The sequence below is a fragment of the Natrix helvetica genome (assembly GCF_964273705.1).
Source record: "Natrix helvetica genome assembly, chromosome: 3".
In the NCBI taxonomy this organism is placed as follows: Eukaryota; Metazoa; Chordata; class Lepidosauria; order Squamata; family Natricidae; genus Natrix; species Natrix helvetica.
In genome coordinates, this window is record NC_138549.1 from 45,196,545 (window position 1) to 45,220,790 (window position 24,246).

Consider the following 24,246-nt stretch of genomic DNA (forward strand, 5'->3'; position numbering starts at 1 on the left):
TGGCCCAAGTACTCTGCCAGTGAAAATGGGATCCCAAGCTCCATTTTTAGCTGTGACGGCCTCCTGCAACCCTCTGCCAGTGAAAACAGAGCTCCCGGGGGCCATCAGTGGCCTTCGTGAGCTCCAGTTTTCTCTGTGATGGCCTCTTGTAACCTTCTGCCAGCGAAACAGAACTTCAGAGGGCTGCCTGCAACCTCCCAAGCTCAGTTTTCGCTGGCAGAGGCACTTCGGACCAGTCCTTTGCTGTTTCCAGGATGGCCCCATGGGCCAGATCTAAGCATAACATATCCTGAAAATAAAACAAGCCTCGGAAACTTTGAAAAGTGAGATTATAAAAGCCCAGTCTAGCACTATTCCAATGAAAAAGAAAAATAAGAGATCTCAAAATAAACCAGCATGTCTGCACAAGGAACTTTCTGATAAATCAAAAGACAAAAAGGACAAGTATAAAAAGTGAAAAGAGAGGCAGAATACCAACAAATAGCCCAAACCTGCAAAAAGAAATCAGGAAAGCTGAGGCTCAAAATGAACTACGGCTGGTGACAAATGTCAAAAATAACAAGGGCAAAAAACAGCTTCTTTCAACATGTTAAAAAAAAGTCAAAGAAATAATTTATCCATAATAGGAAAAAATGGCAAGAAGGTAACAGCAGCAAGGATAAAGTAGAATTGTAACTCATTATTTGCATCTGTCTTTCTATCTTTACACAAGAGAGGGGACAACAGTACCTAGCTCAATGGTATTAACTGTGAGAAAGATCTTGGAGTACTAGTGGACAATCACTTAAATATGTGTTCAAGCTGCCAAAAAAGCCAAATCAGTTCAAGTGCATTAACAGAGGAATAAAATCATGATCAAGCGTCACAGCCACTTTATGATGCTTGATAAGACTATACTGCATTCAGTTTTGGTCATGATATAAAAAAGATGTTGGGACTCTAGAAAGAGTGCAGAGAAGAGCAGCAATGATGATTAGGGGACTGGAGGCTAAAATATATGATGAACAGTTGCCGAAATTTTCTATGTCTAGTTTAATGAAAAGAAGGACTAGGGGTGACATGATAGCAGGGTTCCAATATCTAAGGGGCTGCCACAAAGTGGCAGTCAGCCTATTCTTCAAAGTATCTAAAGGCAGAACAAGAAGCAATGGATGAAAATTAATCAAGAGAGACAAATCTAGAACTAAGGGGAAATTTCCTGACAGTTTGAACAATTAATAAGTTAGATGACTTACTTCCATAAGTTGTGGATGCTCCAACACTGGAGATTTTTAAGAAGAGATTGGACAGCATTTGTCTGAAATTGTGTAGGGCAGTAATGGCGAACCTTTTTTGGCTCCCCTGCCAAAAGTGGGAGGAGCACAGGGGGCTTGTGGGCAGGCGTGCCACACCCATAATGCTATGTGCATGACTCCCCCGCGTGCACATGCATGACCAGTGCCTCCTTCCCTTTTGGTGTGTTTTTTTCGCCCTCCCCATGCTCCAGAGGTTTTCTAGGAGCCTGGAGAGGGAGGACAAAAACAGCTCCCCGTCCCCCTGATACCTTCTGTAGGCCTCAGAAGCTTCCATGAAGGCTCCGGAGGGCGAAAAACGGATCTACAGACAAACTGGAAGTCACTTCCGGTTTGCTCATAGGGCCGGGTTTTGCCCTCCAGAGCCTTCAGGGAAGCCTCCTGAAGGCTCCGGAAGGCAAAAAATGGACCTAAGGGAAAGCCAGAAGTTTGGGAATTGCGACTTTCGGTTTGTCCGTAGGACCGATTTTCGACCTTTGGAGACTTCAGGGGCCTTCAGGAGGCTTCCCTGAAGGCTCCGGAGGGCAAAAAACCAGTCCTACAGACAAACCGGAAGTGACTTCCAGTTTGGCCCTAGGCCTGTTTTTCACCCTCCAGAGCCTTCAGGAAAAACGGTCCTACGAGCAAACCAGAAGTCCATTCCTCAACTTTCGGTTTGCCCGTAGGGCCGATTTTTCATGCTCCAGAGGCTTCAAGAAGCCTCTGGAGGGTGAAAAACAGCCTCAAAAGAAGGCGAAGTCAGCTGGCCACACATGCCATAGGTTCGCCATCACGGGTATAGGGTTTGCAGCCTGAGCAGGGGGTTGGACTAGAAGACCTCCAAGATACTTTTCTACTCTGTTATTCAGTTAGAGGGAAGAAACGTAGCCAAGTCACAGAGCTTTGCTGGTTGTAATCTTGTTATTTTCAAGAAGGTCTGGGGGAAAATATTTTTTTCCTTTTCTCACCACTGAACTGCATTTTATTGGATAGGACCCAATGTCAAGTCTACCAAGATCCTTCTGAATCTTGAGTCTATCTTCCAAAATATTAGTAATTCCCCCATCCCCCCAAGCTTGGTCTCATCTGCAAATTTGATGAGTGCTCCTTCACTCCCCTCATCTAGGTCATTGATGAAGATGTTGAATAGCATAAGGCCCAAGACAGAATCTTGAGGTACCTCATTACATGCTTCCATCTACTTTGATATAGAGAAGTTAGGATCTTAATCAGGATAAGATACTGGGATGATATGATGCCTGTATGAAAAATGTGCATAAGTTGTCAACTGATGTCAAATTAAAGTGTTGTTATTAATCCTTAAATCTCTAAACTTCTTGAAATCTGACTGAGAATGGCTTATCCCTGTGATGGCAAACCTGTGGCACACGTGCCAGATGTAGCACACAGAGCCCTTTCTGTACGCAGTCACCCCACACCAGCCCCTCCCCGCCAGCCAGCTGAGCATGGGCACACTGCTCCTGAGCTCGTCGGACTTCGGACATCATTCCCACCAGCACCAGTTCAGGGGGGTTTTCCACACCCCATGGGGGGGGGAGAGAAGCATGGAGGAAGGGAGAAAGACAGAGAGAGGGGGAGGGAAAGAGAGGGGGGAAGGAAAGAGAGAAGGGGAGAAGGGAAAAGAGAGGGTGGAGGGAAAGAGAGAGGGGGGAAGGAAAAAGAAATATTACAAAAGTTTTTCTTTTTTATTGTTGCTAAACGTAATGTTTCAAAAGCAGAAAAAGTTGCCCCAAAGGAGTTTTTGAGGGCTGAACGCCATGAGGCATGGATTTCCTCTGACTTCTGTGTTCCCACCCTGCACTGAAGCGAACCGGCTGGGGTCTCCCCGCTAAGCGACCGAGCCCACTTATAAACTCTTCAAGTGCGGCTCCGAACGTTCAGCTCACAATGTCTCCCTCTCTCTCTGTAGAGGGACCCCACCTCCCCCATTGTGAAGCAGGGGGAGAGAGGGAGAGAGAAAAGGGGAGTCTCCCCAACAGGATCCAGGTTGGAATTGCTTTATTTTGTGTGGATCTCTAACGCTTGGCCAGTCTCCACTCCCCTTCCACAGCCCAAGTGGTTGAATTTGCACGACACATGTGAAGCTGGACAGGAGCACAGATAGATAGATTTTTGCTTATCTGGTTAAAAATGATTAATTTCAGCATTATTTTTAATTTATATTATTTTTTCACATTTTCCTTAGTTTTGTTAGCTTCCTTAAATATATGATTAAGTAGAAAGGTGGGATAAAAGCTGAATTTAATGAGCAAAGTCTGACCGAAGCTGGCAAAATATGACAGACTTATTTCAGCGATATATAGTAGCACTCTAAAGAGCAATTCAGTGTACCCTTTGTTCATATGTAAAAATTGGGCTTGTTTACTTTCAAAACTCCAAATGCATAATTTTTTACTCAGTTATGCAGGCTTAAATGATACTAATAAATATCTATGAAATGTACATAAAACATAACAGCAATTATTCTAAGATCAGTGGTAGTAGTTGGTCTGCTCTTAGGTTGAAATTTTATTTTTGCCACATCCAATGATGACATTGCTCTTTTGTTCCTAAACTGATTTAATCAAGAGGTTATTCTCAGTGGTATACAAAATCTTCTGAATTGGAAATGTTTTTATGCCAGAAATATTCCAATATTCCAAAGCTATTTCAATCTTCAGGAATCATTTCAAGCTTGAAACAGTCCATCTGAGTCCAAATTAATTATGCTGAATTAAAAATAGAGCAATTTTGAACTTGGAAAACTGAAATGACTGGAGGAGCACCAGGACATTTGTAGTGAGGTTGCAAGTAAGCGTTTCAAGTCTGGCATAATTGTTTCAAAGTCTGAAACAAGGAATTTAAACCTCCTAGTGTTTAAAATTCAAAATGTTTTGCATACATCTACTTTTTTAGATTGTAGGACTCTAGCCCTTCAATTATCCAGAGTATACTTTTGTCAAATAAAATCTCAAAACCAAGTAAAGTATAATCTGTTTAAATGGTTTTCTTATATGCTTTAGAATGCACAATACAATGATGATGATGATGATGATGATGATGATGATGATGATGATGATGATATCCGTTCAGCTAGTCTGACTCTTGGCAAGTCTATGAGCCAGGTCTCTCTACATCTTCTGATCTTGCATTATTTCTTTTGAGTTTTTCTATGCCCTGGTTAGTGCCAGCTAGTGTTTTCCTTCTTTGGCTTCCTTTTACTGTTAACGCTTCCAAACATAACTGCTTTCGCTAATGAATTATCCTGCATAACATGACCAAAGTAAGTGAGGCACAGTTTTGTGATTTTGCCTTCTAGTGACAGGTTTGGTATTATGCACTCCAGTACTTGCTTGATAGACATTTTTGCTATCCAAGAAATACAAAGGATGAAATGGGACAACTCGGCACAGCCAACTTGGCATAGCCAGTTCACCGCTGCCAGCTCGCCAATGCTAAATTGCCTCTGCCAACTCACCACAGGACAACTCCACATGGCCAATTCGCCATAGTATATAACTTGCCGTGGACAGCCAGAGGGAGAGCTGGGCTGGTGGGGGAGCAAGTGGGTAGGCAGAGCGCAGAATGGCAGAGGCAGTGGCTGAGGGTTTCCCCATGATTGTGGGTGGGGCGGGCAGCAGGGAGGTGGCAGCAGCAAGGGGTTTCTCATTTTTACAGACCCTCTTCTGCCACTGCCTTTCCTGGCCTCTTTGGCCTGGAGCTCGGTGTAGCAGCAGCGGTGGTAGATGTGAAAATAGGGTGGGGAATTGCCATTTGGAGTTATCATGAGGTGCTTGGCTGCTTTTCTTTGTTCAACTATTTTGATGGTTTCATCTGAGAGCCATTTTTTCTTTGGCTGCTTGTGTGGTATGTGTTCTTCTGCAATTCATGGTTGATTGAGTTTTCTGTCACACTTTATAAGGCATGTTCTCAGCAGTGTCCAGTAGTTCAACCCTATTTTTCCACCTCTATTGTATCTTTAGTAGAAATTTTCGTGACATCACTTCTTTGGAGGCACTGCCTTTTTGATGGTGCATAATTTGATTTTAATCTTTTCTACCAACAATTCATGATCTGAACAGCATTTATCACTTGGATATGTCTTAACAGTGAGGACTGAGCCTGTCCATCAATGATTGCATAGGATATAATCGATCTGATTATGGTGCACTCCATTTGGTGAGGTCCAAATGTATAAGCTGCGCTTGTGCTGTGTGAACCATGTATTCATGACCCGAAGTCTGTTTTCTTGGCAAAATACAATACAATAGCAGGATTGGAAGGGACCTTGGAGGTCTTTTAGTATAAACCCCCTGCCTAGGCAGGAAACCCTATACCGTTTCAGAGAAATGGCTATCCAACATCTTCTTAAAGACTTCCAGTGTTTGGGCATTCACAACTTCTGGAGGCAAGCTGTTCCACTGATTAACTGTACTAACTGTCAGGAAGTTTCTCCTCAGTTCTAAGTTGCTTCTCTCCTTGATTAGTTTCCACCCATTGCTTCTTGTTGTACACTCAGGTGCCTTGGAAAATAGTTTGACTCCCTCTTCTTTGTGGCAACCCCTGAGATATTGGAACACTGCTATCTTGTCTCCCCTAGTCCTTCTTTTCATTAAACTAGACATACCCAGTTCCTGCAACTGTTCTTCATATGTTTTAGTCTCCAGTCCCCTAATCATCTTTGTTGCTCTTCTCTGCACTCTTTCTAGAGTCTCCACATCTTTTCAGACCAAAACTGAATGCAGTATTCCAAGTGTGGCCTTATTGAAATTGTATCAAATGTTCACCTGCATTGTTCCTCTAACCTAGTTCAAAATGACCAATGATGCTTTTCTCCACTTGTTTAGCAACTTTTGCATTAAAGTCACTCAAAATGTAAACAACACCTTTTGGGGCAATTGTTTCTTGGGCCATGGCATAAAACTCATCTCTTTCAAGCTCTGTTGCAGCAGGTATTGGGGCTTAGACTTGAACAACTGTGATGTCTCCCTGCAAAGAATAGGGTCTGCTTTCAAGAATAGTTGCTGTTTGGTGTTGGTTAATGCTGTTAGGCCACCCAAAAGATCATGGTATGTCACCTTTGATACACATGTCATAGGTTCGCCATCACTGCCCAACTAATGCTGAATCAGTGAAAACTTCAAGTTGAAAAGGGGTTGGATATTTCAGTGAGTTAATGATCTGAAAAATCTTCAAATCATCCATGGTGCAAACATAAAAAAAAAACTTAGGAAATAGTCTTAAATATTACTATTGAAAACTTGAAGTATATGTAAGGAGATATAAGAATTCTGCAAAGAAGGAGAGGAAATATTTTTCCAAAAGGAAAAATAAAAAGAGTATTAGCTAGCTTCAAAAAGTGATAGAAATTGTTACTTCTGACAAAGTGTTACAGAACACCATTACATGGTGCCCACACGTTGGCATTTGCAATTTTCACTGTTTTATTATTTTAAATCTATATAAAGATTTGTAGGAAAATAATACATATTCATATATGCAGAAAGTTATTAAACTTAATCTGATATCATATTGTGTTAGCTTCTGTGAAATTAGGAAATCTTTTAAGCATATAAATTAACTAAAAGATGCCTAAATGGTGGCATGCATCTATACAAATTTCCAACACTTTTAAAGAGTTTGCTCCATAATTCCTCTGGAAAAAAAATCAGATATAAACAACAACAGCTTGAAAAAAAGGTTATCTATATAAACATTTGTGTAGCATATCTCTAATTTTAACCAATTAGTTAACATGATCTCACTGTGCTTGAAGCAGTAAGATTTAAACATTCCTAAAAGAATATTTAAGCATCTTTTGTTCAAATGAAAAGCCAACAACATAAAACAAATGGTAAAATATGAGAAGTGAAATAAAATCTCAAGTTTCCAAGACAAATGGAGTATGAACAATAGGACCAGCTTAGGCATGTACTCAAATACCTGTCGATTCTAAACAACCATAAACTAGCAATAGCTCCAATTTTTCTTTCTCCAAAGCTGTATTCCAGCAATACATTTGTGTTTAAAAATTTAGTATGCAAGTAGTGGGCAGCCTTTCTTTCTTCCTACATTATGATCTCATGTCAGCGAACAGCTGGTCATTCATATATACAGTTATCTGTAGAGGGGAGCCTTTGTATACATGCAAAAGAGCTTTAATGCAGTCAATTATATTTCACCTATTGACTGTCCTTTGATTGGCCTTTGACTGTCTGCCTATGAAGTTATTACTTTAACAGTATAACTTTAAAAAAAAACCTTTAGATTGAAAAAAAATTAAAATAGCTTATACGATGAGTCAACAAATAAGTTTTGTGATACCTCAAAAATTATCTGCCCAAACTCCTAATATAGTAAGAAATCTGAAACATGATCTAAAAATCCTCTAATCCCTTTCTTCTTTAGGTCTATTTTTTACATCTTACTAACTCACAAGATTGGAACCAGAGGCTTTGCATATAAGCAAGACAGCTGCAAAACATGCTCATAGCAAAACAGAATCAGGAGAGACACTGTGAATGAGAATACTCAAAACACATTTGTGCTGGGACGCCTACATGTGCTGTGCCATACAAAGTGGAGTATTTATTTTGGACAGGTTGCCTGGCAAAGGGAGGCATTCACTGTATAAAATAAACCTCTGAAATGCTTATTAAAGCCCACAATTCTGTAAGCATTTTTCAACTCATTGTTAAACATGAAAAGAAGGATAGGGGGTTGACAATTGACTATGAATGTTCTTAGGGACAGAGTAGGCTGACGAAACATCGTCACTGCAGTGAATTCATATTCTTACTGAGAGGAGCAATTCAGAGATTTATTTAATTGCCAAGGCAAAATATGTAATATGCAATGCACAAACCTCACAAATAGAAAGGAAAGCTTTCTGTTTGGAAAGCAATCAATTTTTCAAGTTTCTTCAAGCTTAGCTCTCATATAAGGTATACGCCAACAGTTTCACTAAAAGCATGTTTTCTCCAGAAACCCTGTAGGACTGCTTATCAAAGCAAAAGGGTACATTTTGTACAAGAGATGATTAGGCATGTGGTGTATTTAAAAGGTTCTCAAGGGAAAATTTTAAGGAAAAGCACAAGTTCAAAAAATTATCCATGTGTACTCAATTTCAAGGCAGTTTTCAATGTGAAATGAACTGCTGCTGATGGAAGGGTATAGTAATATAAACAGTTTACTCTGTGATGATCCTAGTTTGGCTAGTCTTGTCACTGCTGCTGTAAACTAGTTTGCTCTCTGTAAAACATGACCTCATGATTTTATTTTTAATGTTATTGCATCTATATATTATTGTCAATTCTTTATAAAAATACTTCTAGAGCTATCCCAATTCCAAAATTAAAAACTGAATAAACATCACAGCATCAAGAAATATGACAGTTACCCAAAGGGAACAATACAAATTCTCATTTATAATTTAATCTGATAATATGTCTATGTTTAGTCCAATATCCGGAGTAATACAGGTAGTCCAAAATTTCTGTTGCAAAACAAGGCAGTTAAATTGAGTTTTATCCCACCTTACAACCTTTCTTGTCACAGTTGTTAAGCGAATCACTGCAGTGCAACTTTCATAAATACATCCCAGGGGTCTCAATTTTGATTATGGGACCATGGAGATGCTGCAATAGTCATAAGTGTGAAAACCAGTCATAAGTCACTTTTTTCTGGACCACTGTAACTTTCAACAATCACTAAACAAATGGTTATAAGTTGAGGACTACCTGTAATTAAGTTTTCAATGCTTACGTAAAGGCAAGCAAATAGGCAGTCTCTGCATGGGTACTTATTCCAGAGGAAACATGTTTTGACAAAGAGGATACACTAAGTTTTTCTAGAGTGAGTAGAAGCCAAAGGAGACAGATGATAGGATTTCATAACTGATAACTAACTTCCTGAATTGCACTCATAAACCTATTGATAATCAGTGCAGTTCATACAACAAAATATTACATGGGCATAAGACTAATATATATATATGCTCACATAGCTTCCTTCTGCACCAACTGCAGCTTCTGAATATATTTCAAAAATAGCCCCATACAAACTGCCTTGTAATTAACAATAATTAATAAGTTTCCTTTGTAGCTTAACACCAGTGCCAATTATAATATGGTAAATGTTAAAATATGATATATGTCAAAATAACTTACATTGAACAGAACCTGCACAAGCAAATCATGATTATCTAACAAGAATTCCATTAAATATTGTCCATATCACTGGAAGTAGCTATGAGGATAAAAGTACCAGCTATCTTACAAGTTTCATTTGTCTTGACAACTCTTTCACTCAGACATTTTCAGTAAAAACTGTGGCTGAAAGGACCTTCAGGGATTGATGTACAACTTCAATGCATAGAATAGCATCCTACCATTTTATTCTGAGGAGGAAAGTCCCCTAATGTGCACAGCATTATATTACATTACATTAAAGTTGGAATGGGAAACAGGATTTGAGTATAGTAGTGACTTGTCTACTTGTTGATGAGGCTATAGAAGGACGTTCACATAGAGGATGCTTGAAAATGTGAACTCATTCTTTAATGCATGTATACAGAGAAGCACAATTTTTAAAAATCCTCTCTGTTGTTTTGTAAAAACAACACTCTTCTGAACAATCTTCATTGTTCAGTACTTTCAAATTATTCTAGAAGAAACAAAATCTTCATATTTTTTCATCCTGCTTGCCAGCTGCCAGCCAATAAATAGAATTCATAGGAAGTAGAGGAAATGGCTCGAGGCAAGACAGCTGAGGCTGGAATGTGGGACTGCTGATGGTGCTGGAGTTTGGAGTGTGTCACAAATGAAGTGGATATTTGAGACTACAGCATAAAAAATCATCTGAACAAGACAAGATATGTATCCAGGAAAAAAATGAAATGGGAGCATAATGAATCACACAGGACTGACAAAAGAGAAGCACAGTCAGCCAAGAGCAGAGAGCTATGGGCAGCTTAAGGAGAAACAGTTTATATTCCAAGAAAAAAGGTGAAGTCTACTTCCACGTATCTTATCCAAATTCTAAGAAAGAAATATTGCTGTAACATGAGCTGGTGGACTAAGAAAATATTCAGAAAATATTTGTAAAGAGAGTATGAAAATGAAAGCAATTTAGAGGAGAGGACTAAAAGAATTATAAAGCCCTTAAAGCTCTGACAGCAAACCCTTGGCACATGGAGTCATTTGTTAGGGTACGTGAGAGGTTGCCCTGTCAGCTCCAGGGCACATGTGCGCACTGGCTAGCTGACTTTGGCCTTCATATTCGGCTGTTTTTTGCCCTCTGGAGGCTTCCCTGAAGCCTGTGGAGGGTGAAAAACAACCCAATGCGTAAACTGGATGTTCGGAAACGGACTTCTGGTTTCTGTGTTTTTCTCCCTCCAGAGGCTTCAGGAAAGCCTAATGAAGCCTCAGGAGGGAGACAAACGGCCCTACAGGCAACCCAGAAGTCCATCCCCAAATTTCTGGTTTGTGTGTTGGGTCATTTTTCGCCCTCCGGAGGCTTCAGGGAAGCCTCCTGAAGCCTCCAGGAGGGCGGGGGAGGCCGTTTTCACCCTCCCCATGCTCCTAGAAAGCCTCTGGAGCTTGGGGAGGGTGAAAAATGGGTCCATTGCATGTGCTCCCCCCGCTTTTGGCACGCAATGTCAAAAAGGTTAGCCATCACTGCCTTAAAGAAATCAAACACTGTGTATCATTTACCATTAGTCTACAAACTTTAGAGAAAACACTTAATATACCTGTGTTTCCCGTCTGTGCCTTCACACCCAAAAATATTGTTAAATTTTAAATATGATGCAGAGCTGAATTTTTCTCTCTATCAATCTATTTGAGATATTACTGAAAATATATATACATATACATATGGAGTGCACTGATATAACCTCTAATCATAATTAAAATATATAATTGTTATAGTGTATATAACAGACCATTCATATTCAGGTCAGATAAGATTTTTTATATCTCTCACAAACTATCCATTCTGCTTTAAGAAAGCTCCTATAACTTGATAAAATAATTCTAATGGGTTAAAAAACATTCTTAATTGTAACTTTGCAGCCAAGCAGTTACACTATGGATAGGGAGACCTGCTCATTTCTCCATTTAATTAAATTAGAAATAGGGATATAGTAATGTATTCCAAAATCGGAAATATTCATATTTCTGGGATTGACCAAGTTTGCGCTTGTGTCAGAAGCACCAAGGCACTTCCAAGTTGAAAGGATTAGCTGGTGACATCACTGTTGATGCCAGTTGGGGGCTCCTTTCATATCCCTGGAGGAGTTGGAGCAAAGGACAAAAGCTCATTCCACCCCACGGTATCACTCGGATCTTGAACATGGGACTAACCTCCAACTCAAGTGTCCTAACCATGAGAGCTACTAAGCTCCTACTGACCAAGTGTAATTGTAATAAGTACAGGTATACAGTACAATGAACCAGAGCATGATAGCAGCATGGAGGGCAGTGTGGAAAGCTACAAGGAGAAACTGTGGAATTGGTGGTTGTTTTGGGATCAGTGAACCGGTGGCTGTGAGAGGCAACAGAACAGCATGGTAAACCAACAGTCAGGGGAGACAAGGACGTGGGTAGAGAAAAGCAGGGAGGGCTGAATATCCGATAATGGCAGGCAAAAGGCAAGTAGGAAGAGAGGATAAAAGCAACTACATAACACACGGCAAAGAATAAAGGCATAAATAAGTAGGCTGAGTAGACAATAACAAGTAGGGAACATAAAAAGGCAGAGAAGAAGGGGATACAGCTCACAAGAAGGCAAGGAAAGGATCACAACAAGGCAGGGAGGAGAGGGGTAATTATAAAGCACGCCATGAGAAGATAAGAATGAACCTTGCATTTAAGCCCCACTCAACACTGAAAAATTTAAACTTTGACATGTTTAAATGACCTGATACAATTGTGATCTGCGAAACATGTTCCATGTATACCCTTATGCCCATTGAAGAACTGATGTGGTCTCCATTTTCAAAAAAAAAAAAGGGGGGGGGGGTGGAATCAGACCTAGGAAACTGCAGATCAATCAGTGTAACATCAATACCTGAGAAGATACTGGAAAAAATAATCAAAAAACAGATCAGTGAACATCTAAGCAACAAATAAAATTATAACTAGAAGCCAGCATGGGTTTGTTAAAAACAGACCCATGCTGGCTTCTAGTTATAATTATTTCATTCTTTGACAAAGTGATTAAATTAGTGAACCGGCAAAATGCTGTGGACATAGTATATACTTAGATTTCATTAGGGCGTTCAACAAAGTAGACTATAACCTACGTCTTGGTAAACTAGAAAAAAGTGGGATAGACAGCTTCACTACCAGATGGATTTGTAACTATCTGACAAACCATACTCAATGAGTCGTCCTTAATGGTACTACATCTATATGGAGAGAGTAAGCAATGGGGTACCACAAGGCTCCATCTTAGACCAGGTACACTTCAATATCTTCATAAATGACTTAGATGAGGGAATAGAAGGGGAACTCATCAGATTTGCAGATGATATTAAGCTGACAGGAATATCCAATACCCTAGATGATAATGGATCTCGACAGACTTTGGACCCTATCTAACAAAAAGAAATTCAACGTAGAAAAAAGTAACGTCTTACATTTAGGCAAGAAAAACCAAAAGTACATGTACAGATTAGGTGAAACCTGGCTTAATAGCAGCAATTGTTAGACGAATCTTGGAGTCCTAGTGGACAATCAATTAAATATGAGTCAGCAGTGTACAGCAGCAACCTAAAAAGCCAATGCAATCCTAAATTGCATTAACAGAGGAATTGAATCGAGATCACGAGGTTCTAGTACACACTATAAAGCCTTAGTAAGGCCACAGCTAGAATACTGCATCCAGTTTGGTCACCACAAAATAAAAAAAGATGTTGAGACTCTAGAAAGAGTGTAGAGAACAGCAACAAAAATGATTAGAGACCTGGAAGCTAAAACATATGAAGAACATTACAAGAACTGGGCATGGCTAGTCTAGTTTAGAGAAAGACTATGGATGACACGATAGCAATGTTCAGTGGTGGGTTGCCAATTTTTTTACTACTGGTTCGGGTGCACTCCCTTGCGTGCCGCTTCTGTGCATGCACAGAAGCGTCTGGGCGGGTGAGCAGAGCCTCCCGCTGCCACTACTACCGATTCGCCCGATCTGGGCCAAACCAGGAGTAACACTCTGGCAGTGTTTCAATATTTGAGGGGCTGTCACAGAGAAGAGAGAGAGACTCTATTATCCAAGGCACCTGAAAGCCAGACAAGGAACAATGGATGGAAACTAATCAAGGAGAGATTTAACCTAGAACAAATTTTCTGACAGTGAGAAAAATCAACCAATGAACAGCTTGCCTTCAGAAGTTGTGGGAGCTTCATCACTGGAGGCTTTCAAGAAGAGACTGGACAGCCACTTGTCAGAAATAGTATAGGGTCTCCTGCTTGAGCAGGCAGTTGTACTAAATGACCTACAAGGTCCTTCCAACTCTTGTTATTCTAAGAACACATAAGATTCTATTAGCACAGTTTTTCTACATATATTTAGAGTACCTTTTTTTAGGAGTATAGGTCGTCCTCAACTTACAACCAGTCACTTAATGACCATTCAAAATTATGACAGGCTCAGAATGAATGCTTTGTGGGCAATAAAAAAAAATATGGCCCATAGAGCACACATACTTCCACAGCCATATGAACACATTTTGTGTGCTTGGCAAACCACCTCATCTTTATGACTTAGTTGCATCATCTCTGGTCATGTGATCATTATTCCAGGGGAAAAAATCCATTCTGAAGAATGGCTTCACATTTATGACCATTGTTTAACCTCAAAAAAAAACAACCCTAAAATCATGTCATACAGGTGCCACGACTTACAGCTATTATGATGTCCAAATAGAAATCTAGTCCCAATTGTGATCATAAATCAAGGACTACCTGTAGTAGACTCACAGTTTATCTTTTTTTGGTTTTGTTTTTTAATCAAGACTATCAATGGCATGTTAGGATAAAGAACCAGCTAGGAACTTTATTTTAAGCAGTTGGGCAAATAATATTTACTGGTGAAACTGGTATTTCCCACATTTGGTTAATATTCATTTTCAGTTTTAAAAAATCATTAATATATTATTATATTCTATATATTAGTCTTCCCATACCTCTAGAAATGTTGGATTACAATTTTAAGAATACCAAATCGATGTTCACAGATTTATGGATGCTATGCCAGTTAGTTAAAACAGATCTTAGAGAACCAAACCAGGGAAAGCTGAGGTAAATGTTGTGTGACAGAAAGAGATCATGATCAAAATTAAATATATAAATTAACTAAAAGTAAACCATATGCCATGTGTCAGTTTATGCACATCCATACATTTTAATACCTTTATCTTTGTTTTTTTCTTTTCCAAGGGAATCCAGTTTCTTTCTCAATGATTTCTTCCTCTTTTGTCCATCTAGAACATACAAGCAATAAATGTGTCAAGTTTAATTTACCAAATGCCAGATAACATATGAATTATTTTATCTATCTGAAATAATAGGCTGGTACCTAGAAAAATACGTCTTTTGTATATTTGCTTTTAACATTCTACAAATCTAATAGTAAGTTTATAAATAAACATGTCCATTATAAAAACTATTACTGATTTATAATAAAAAGTTCATATCTCCTTGAGATTAAGCCTACATTATACTTTATGATGTATAGGTTATTCTCTTAACAGCAGAAGCCATACTAGCTAATGTTTTCTAATGCATCTATTTTTGTAAATAGATGTATAAAAGATATATGATAATAAAATGTTCTAGTATGATTAAGAAACTTAAACTGCTTTAACACATCATCTTAGCATATGAATTGTAAAGTAGAACTCCACTAATTTTCTAGGCGATTAAGCAGATATTTGTTCAACATGAGAACTTAATTGTTTGCCTCAACTTGCCATTTCAGAATATTTAAGGGATGGACCTGTAACTGGATTATGCCACTTTAAATTGCAGACTGGTTTGAGTTTCCATTCAACAAAAAGTGGGGGTGTAAACAGCAAAAAGTACATGACATTATCTCCATGACAGGTCTCATGTGGCTTACAATAAACAGTTCCCATTAATTGCAGAATTCACCAATCCAGGAAGCATTAGTGAAATAATTCCATTAGTGTATAGTAAGTGTCTCAGTAAATACACATTTCAAGGTAATGGACAGAATTACTCTTTGGAGGCAAAAATACACATTTGTGCCCAACTTCTAAATTTGAAAAAAAAAATGGTCAGATGCTACTCTCTGGCTTTCTGCTCCAATTCCCACTTTCCACATACGTACAGCTGCCCCCCTTTGAAAAATACACATAGTCTCTGAAAGAGACTAGCGAGAGATGACATTAGAGAGGATGCAGGGAAGAACTGTTAAACCATTTCCTTGGCTGTCCTTTCGCCACAGAAATTCTTCTGCTGTCATTTCAAACTAAAGGATAAAATTACTCACGAAAGTTTCCTAAGCAAACTGATTAAACAAAGGATAAGAGATTTTATTTTTGTAGAGTAACTGAATAAGAAACAAAACGCAGAGAGTAAAAAAATATATATCTCTGCTTGGTTCATGCAATGATACAAAAGGAGAATTGTGCAATAAAGTCCAAAATTGCTCCGAGTGGTTCTCCAATCTGGAGGAATTACTGCAGCAAAAGTTGAATTATAGCAGCAAAGGTTGCATGCAAGCTGCTATAAAGATGCATGTAAAATGCTAATTGCAAATACATCCAACTGCAAACATATATTACATGATTTGAATTATCTGGGAATCATGGGACAAGAGTATAAAATACTATGAAGACATTAACTGAATGGTTCAGTATTTTCAGCAATAAAGAAAATAACATCAATGTCATTACATCTTTATATAAGCACTGACCTTACACAGAATATTTTATCGCTTAAATTTAAAATATTTGAATGTTTTTACTTTGGAAAGGGCAAGAGCTGGAGCATTCTGTACCAATTATGGTTTACAGGTAGACTTCAAAGTCAATCTGTGTAGTATAGAGACATTGGATATGTTTGGGACAACCAGTGAAACTTAACTATGAAATATTATGCACAGACAACAATAAATATTCTTTATATATTGTAATTTATGGTATTCTTTATAGATATTATGACTATATTTTGGATGTCATTGCATGAAGCAGACTTATATGAGATGCTAGTAAGATCCAGTTTTAAGATAGAGGGAGACTATGAGGAACCTTTTAATATAGAATCAGATTTTAAGATATTTGAAGAAGACATGGCAACTCACTTCTGTCTTAAGTGTTCTCCCCTCCCCCTCCCCAGGAGTGAAGCTTGAGTGAAATGTTAAATAAAACTGGACAATTTTACATGACATGGATTACAAAATGAATAGCTACATAAAATAATTATATATTACTTCTACTAATAGAAGCAGTAGGTTACCAGTCACTAGAAACATTACAGAAAGGCTAGTACTATATTTATGTATATTTGAGGGATTCTCAATTTTTATCTATCTGGCTTTTATAGGAATAGAAAAAATATGGGATAAAAAATCTCATGGTTAAACATCCATATGGAATGCTGTGTTTATTTATTATTAAAATCAGTTGAATGCTATCCTTTACATAACAAATCATCCGAAGTTAAAACATCCATAGCAAAAATGAAATTATGCTTCAAATAAACTAATCCAATAGGAACAGAGCCATTAATCCTCAATATAATTCATACAAGAATAACTACATCAATGAAAAAGAATCCAAAATAAAATGATGGAGATAATTTTGGATTAAAAATTCTGCAGAAAAGCTATTCTTTCAACATGTTCTAGAAGCACCATTAATGTGGGAGCCGAGCTAACTACAGGAAAGAGACCATTTTACAGGTCTAGGGCCTCAACAGAACTTCTCCTAGTCTCTGGCTTCCTTCCCTTTAGCAAAGTGGTTAATAACTAATACCCATTTCAAGGAAAAGCCTACTGGATGGATTGACTCCAATGGGCCACTGTATTCCACACTAATTATGCCTTACAAATAAACATCAAAGGCAGCTGAGTATCTTATCTATGGCCTACCATCCTCATAAAATAGTACAGATGAACCCAGAAGGTCCTCAGTTTAGCTTCCCACTCAAGAAACAATACTGGAGCATAGTATTGCAAGGTTCAAAGTAACTCCATCTTATTAGCATTCAAGTTCACCTTATTTTACCCCACTCAATTCCTTATAGCCTCTAGGCAAGAATCAAGACTTCCACAGCCCAGGGATCAATGGTGATATAGTTGGCTATAATCAAGCATGCTGATGATCTCCCCACCTGTTTCAGGGAGAAAATTAAGATGAGGTAATTTGAGAATCCAGTGTCAATATAAAGAGAAACTAAGTAGATATATTTATCAGTGGAAATTTAGCAAATAGAATGTGAAGATCATTAATCAATCAGTCTTCCTAATCAGCAAATAACTTAGTTTTCTAATTAAGTAACACTGGTCTCAACCAAGCAATGAAAATAAAGAAACCAAAGTTCAACCGAATTAGCCGTGGCAGATAGAAAGAAACCTGTCATTGTGTCAAGATATCTATTTCTTTGTGGGTGATTACTGCAATAAAGGGGGCTCTAAAACCATGTTTATTCATTGCAGGCAAGATGAATAGATTAGAGAAACTACAAAAATTAGAAATGTTGAGACAAAAGAATTTCAGATCCAAAAGAGCATAATTATCTACTGAATAATGCTTCCCACTGGTGAATGATAAGCAGCTAGACTCCTAAACTGAAATCTTAAAAAATACAATTTTGCAAAAATTAATTCAGATAATACATTCAGTACAGATTTCATCTGAGCCAAAGGTATTATTATGATCATGAATACTAAAAAAATCATTCTTCAGATACTGTACCCAGCTGCAGCTTCATTTAGTGTGGCATCCACCAATATGACGCTTTATTTATTTACTGAAAAACATCATAAGATTGAAGTTCACTTTAGTTTACATATTTTTCAAACTGTCCAAACAAATTGTTTGGAGAAAAATCCATCCCATAGGAATATCAGAAATGGTTCTACAAGATCTGAGGGCTTGTAAATAAATCACAATCAGATGAAAGTATTTAGCATCAAATAGGAAAGGTTACTTGCATGCTTCAGGGAAAAAAATGCAGGAATAAAGCTGCAAAAATATAACTATCATTATATTACTGTCATTCACATTCAGTCTGATTCAGTGGTGCGTTTCAAAAATTTTCACCACTGCTTCGGTGGGCATGGCTAGGTGGGGGGGCATGTGACTGAGTGGGTGTGGCCAACTTGATGTCACTCACACTCATGCATGCAGTCATATGACCCCCATCAAACCACACCCATCAAACCAGTGGTGAAAATTTTTGGGACTTGTTGACACTTTTTTTGGAGGGGGGCAGGGGGACTCAGCCAGCCCAGCTCAGCATGCCAGCCATCAGAGGCTAACCCCAGATCGAGGCTGCAGCCCATTCCCTTTGTCATCAAAGTGAATTCATAAGCTACTTAAAATTGATCCTTCTTTAACTGATTCCCCCTCACTCGCTCCATCTCCTCTGTGGGATTTGGGACACGGCATTGGAGCAGCCCCTTTTTTGCCTCAACACACATTCATAGGATACCTAAAACTGCTAAGGAGAAGAGTCCAGGCACCGGGAGATTCTGCAGAATTTTGTCCTTAAAGGCTGTTCCGAGCCTTTTGATCTTTCTTGGGCCCAGAGAAAAGTGACCCTGTGAAGGGACTGGGCCTGCTGCTGAACATGGAAGCCAAGAGTCTTCTTTTCCACCCAGCCATTGGCCACAGTTGCTGAAAAGACCTCTGGTCTCTGCCGCCATCTTCATGCATGCACAGCTTTCTTCTCACTGGCTGGAAGACTTTTTGGTGCCCTATGGCCAGCGGCTGGGTGGAAAAGAAGCCTCTGATCCTCCGCCACTCAAAGAGTCGGCTAAGAAGCTTCTTTGCCTACTAGCCACTTCCCAGCTCTGGTCAGCTTGCCATCCGACAGATGAGTTGGGTGGGTGAGCGAGCGGCGACCGAGGGACTGATTCATGGGCGTGGCCAGCTTGCCGTCCCTATCAGTTCAGTGACCCAGGCCCAATTACCACTACCGGTTCACCCGAACCAATGTGAACTGGTAAGAACCCACCTCTGGTCTGATTATGTAGTGCTGAAAATCTTTGCACTAGAATAGTCCCTTTGAATGTATACACCTAGTTTAGAGAAGCTCATAAATTATTTTGTTAAATAAAAATAAATTATTCACTTGATTGTTAAATATAATTTTAAATTTTTTTTAGTTGAGCATGGGATCACTCCATGACCCTATGCTCAACTAATTAGTACTGTTTTAAAATGCTTTGTCATAGCAACATCAAAGCTACAAAAAGAGAAGGCCGCAGGCCACAGGATTTCAGGTAGTCCTCAACTTATGACCCCAGTTGGAATTTGAGTTTTGATAGTTAAGTGGTTGGGGTTGTAAGTCAAGAAACCCATGTGATGAGACCCTTTTTTTCAACTATTTTTATTGTGGTAGTTAAGTGAATGATGTGGTTGTAAGTGTGAATCACATAGTTGTTAAGCAAATTCATAGTCCCAAATGGGTGTTTAAATCAGCAAAACCCATCACAAATCAGTCACATGCCTGCAGGACAATACAACTGGTCATAAATGCAACTGTGCCCAAAATGATGGAATGTGGGCAGATGGTACAATGTTTTGCTATGGTCAGAAGTGCTTTACAGGCTGTGAAGTAATCTTTCTGTGGCCATCATAACTTTAAACCATTGTTAAATGACCAGTCATTAAGACAAAGTCTATCTGCAAAGTGTAGAAGGTTGCAAATTTAATACATGCTACTTCTAGTTAACCTTGAAAGATGGTAAGAAGAAATGACAGATGTGGAACAAATTTTATCTAACATGGCAGAAAGTACTGAAAAAAAGAGACTACAAGTGGCACATCAAGAGAATGATTTGTAAAAGGGCACTATGCTGGATACAGAAAGTAAACTTGTTGTTTTAAAAATTAAAAGGAAAATTCAAATATTAAACAAAGAGAACGACCAAGAAAAAAATTCTTATCAGATCTACTAAAGTGACATGTTAAAGTCTTAAAGAAATATATGGAATAGGAAAAAAAGAATTGAAGAAAATCATATCCTACAACGTTTGATTGAATTAAAAATTAAGACTGCTAGAAGCAAAAATGGAGGAATATAAATTGATTTTCTTTGATCACAGTTAAAGTGGAACATTTTTTTTGCAAAGCTGTTAACTCTTTATGGATTTTTTGCTGATACTAGGATTGAAAATGTTTTATGAATTTGCTTATAGATAACATATGTGATATGAAATGAAGAGATATGTTTATAACTTTACAGGGGGAAAAGAGTTATTAAATTTGTATAAATATGTTTGTTGTAATGCAGGTTGGAAGTCACTTCTTTATATATTTCTTACATTCTTTATTTTAATTTTCTTTTTTCCTGTATTTTTTATTCTTATTTTCTAAATTTAGTTTGTGTTAATTTTCCCTATCGTAATTAAATACTTAATAAAAATATATTCAAAGATAGTTTAGTTTATTTTTCTTATTTTTTCCAGCAACAAGAGTTGTACAATAGACTAGAAATTTATTTTGACTTTACAACTGGACTTGTACTTTCGGAAATGAAAAGTTTGCTTAGTTCTTCTGAGAAAGTCAAGTAAAGATTTCATTGTTACCTAATACGTAGTATACTTGATAAAAACACATTTACATATCTGTTGGTTTCCCATCAATCCATTTGACAACAGAGCGTAGTATAGACCTATCAGATCTCAGATGAAGACCTCTAAATGAATAGTAAACAGCAAAAAATAGATTTAAAATCCATCTGTTTTAATAGTAGCCTTTGGGAATAATGCAGAAAAAATTGCAAATATTTTTTAAACTTGAGTTGGCTGAATAAAGATGCTTTCTGTATCACTTTTAGATTTTTCCCCATTTTATGATATTGATTATTGTTTATATTATATTATATTATTTATATTTTTAATGATAAGGACTAAAAAGGTTTTCTAAAACTGCTGACTAATGCATTAAGGGATTACTTATAATTCACAGTTTTTAAGTGCTACTAAATTTCTAATTAAATTGTTTCTATTCTACCACTACAAATATCTAAATATAAAGTCCACAGACAAAGAATAAGTAAAGAGCAATAATGTAAAATGTCCAAAACTGTTCATGAAAACACTAAAGCACAAATTATAAAAATGACAACTTCCACTGTAGAATAATAGAAAATTACATAAAAAGTAGAAAAAAACCCCAAAGCTTCAATAATCCACTTTATGCCAAAACAAACACATAAAGCACATTCCCATTTTTATTCAGAACAGAACAGGAACATACTGGGCACAGAACCAAATATGGCATAATAAAGATTCTGATTGATAAATAGTTCTGCTCACTTTGGATACAGCTTTCTAAAATAATTTCTTTTTATGTAACTGAGCTCAATTAGTGATCAGTGAATTAAAATTAATCAACTGACTAACAAAATCAACTGCAAGCTAGTAAAGTTCTATTTGTAGAGCTTCAGGATCTCCAACTGCTTGCCAGAAAAGGTTGGGGTAGTGAAGGAAAGACAAATTCCTACCAAAGATAGATTCAACACCTCCATAAATTTTGATCTCTGCATTTCTTGCACTTTGAATGCAAGAAAAACAATATCTGTCCAAGCGTCCTCTTAATAAACTAATCTATTGCATGTAAAATAATGAAGTCAATCAGTTGAACATATAGGAGTATGGATTTAAGATTTTGATATCTATTGCAATGTATATTATTTGTAAAGATGTCATGACATTATTATACAAATGATGCAATTTGCATAATTATGCTACTACTCAAATACATACTCATAATGATAGAAAAGGATATAATTTTAATTTTTTATATAATGACAACATATGAATCAGAATGAGAGGTATGATGGCAGCTGGTATATATTAAATGTTTAATTATGAATGTGTAAAGCAAACTTCTATATTTCGATTAAAAAATAAAAAAGTAAAATAAAATATTGGCTTATGATTTACTCTTCAATACTTGCCATTTCATTGCTAGCATATAAGCATTTAAATGTATTTTTACCTTTAGGAATGGTTATTTGGCATCCTAAATCACAGTCCTGCTGCAACTGATAGAAGGCCACTTCCTGTAATCGGACACGCTCCAGTTCTGAAAGGCTCTGAATAGGAACAGATTTCAGCCGAACACTGCGCCCTGACATGCTGTTCCAAGTGAAATCACCCTGTAAGAATTCAAGCAGGAAATATGTCATGTCACATATACATCAACAAGTGAGCAAAATATTATTTTATTATGTGAGAGATTGGCTGGGAAAGGATTAGGGAATCAACAGTGGGCAGATTCTCTTTTAAATGGCAGCTCAATCCAGATGGGGAAAATTCTTGGACAAAGCATTCAATGAGTCTTCCCCCCCACCCCCCTAATTAACTCACCATCAATAAGGTTGGGAAATTTCTAATGCAGCCTCCAAAATACTACATTTATCTCATATTAGTGTTAAAAATAATTTATTGAAATCTGTAGTTTCTGCTTCCTTGGTCTTGCTACCTACTTGGATCCTGACAATTACCCAACACTAAAAATATAACTCAGGCTTTATTAAGCTATACTTCATATTTTCCCGCAACAACATTCCATTTTATTTGGTTGATTTAAAATGTGTTAAAGAAATGTATTCAAGTGAATGTTGAATAGATAGTTGGACTTAATTGTTTAAATAGACCATTTAAGTTTTATGATTTTATTACAGGTAATTCTTGATTTATGACCATATTAGAACCTGGATGGCTCATTGTAAGTCCTAACAGTTGTAAGTTGAGACATCTATATGACTGACTTGATTTTACAACTTCTGTTCAGCAGTCATTAAGTGAACACCAGGGTCGTTAAGTGAATCAATCCATTTCTGTGGGTGTTTTATGGCCAGTTTTCAGCAAAAATGTTGTAAATTGTATCATATCATTGGGGAATGCTGCAATCAGGTTTAAAGGTGAGCAAGTTGCCAAAATACAACCATGGTATTGTTGGAATTCCAGAAATGGCTATAAGTACCTTTTGGGAGGGAGTCTAACGTTTAATGGTTGCTAAGAGATTGATTGTTAAGCAAAGGCTACTTGCAATACTATTTCAAAAAGGGACATTTTTAATTAATTTAAATAAAATTGAAGCTTCTGGATATTCTTATTATCATTATTATCAAATTTATTTGCCGTCCATCTTGCGATTCAAAGGCAGTGCCATGTAGAGTGCAATACAGAAATTGAATGAGGAGGTGACTAAAGCGTGAGTGGCAGTGAGCAAATCCCTCCAATCTAGGAACAGCTGCAACTAGTGCACAATACGAAGCTGCGTAAAGGCCCTTCTAGCCATAACTTCACCAGCTCTTCAAGTAGGAGCCGTGAGGACCCCCAGATTGTTCACAGAGCCTGTCTGAGGCAATGCCTCTTCTAAAATTACATTGTATTTTATTTTATTGTAATTGTATTGTAATTGTATACACATATTTCTTACATTTGTAAGCAAGTTAAGTCGCAAATAGCAATAGCACTTAAACTTATATACTGCTTCACGGTGCTTTACAGCCCTCTCTAAGCAGTTTATAGTGTCAGCATATTGCCCCCAACAATCTGGGTACTCATTTTATCCAACCTCAGAAGGATGGAAGGCTGAGTCAACTTTGAGCCTGGTAAGATTTGATCTGCCAAACTGCTGGCAGTCGGTGATCAGCAGAAGTAGTCTGCAGTACTGCACTCTAACCACTGCACCATTGCAGCTCAAATAACATCAAGTCTTCAATCACTGAGTAATCAGAGCTACACATTTGTCTTTCCAATGTTG

General features: G+C 37.7%; 2 protein-coding genes across 9 annotated transcripts in view; one reads left to right on the top strand and one right to left on the bottom strand.

Annotated features, from left to right (window-relative positions):
• ARHGAP6 (Rho GTPase activating protein 6) overlaps window positions 1-24,246 on the bottom strand; it is a 235,521-nt gene that overhangs the window by 27,136 nt on the left and 184,139 nt on the right. For all 7 annotated transcript variants that reach the window (XM_081946821.1, XM_081946820.1, XM_081946819.1 and 4 more), the window contains exons 2-3: window positions 22,471-22,630; window positions 14,683-14,754 (exon numbers count right to left, since the gene is read on the bottom strand). In XM_081946821.1, the coding sequence (XP_081802947.1) occupies window positions 14,683-14,754; window positions 22,471-22,630 (232 nt within the window). The remainder of the gene's footprint in view (window positions 1-14,682; window positions 14,755-22,470; window positions 22,631-24,246) is intronic.
• AMELX (amelogenin X-linked) overlaps window positions 22,596-24,246 on the top strand; it is a gene marked incomplete at its 3' end in the record, with an annotated part of 29,756 nt that continues 28,105 nt past the window's right edge. For both annotated transcript variants that reach the window (XM_081946833.1, XM_081946831.1), the window contains exon 1: window positions 22,596-22,679. The remainder of the gene's footprint in view (window positions 22,680-24,246) is intronic.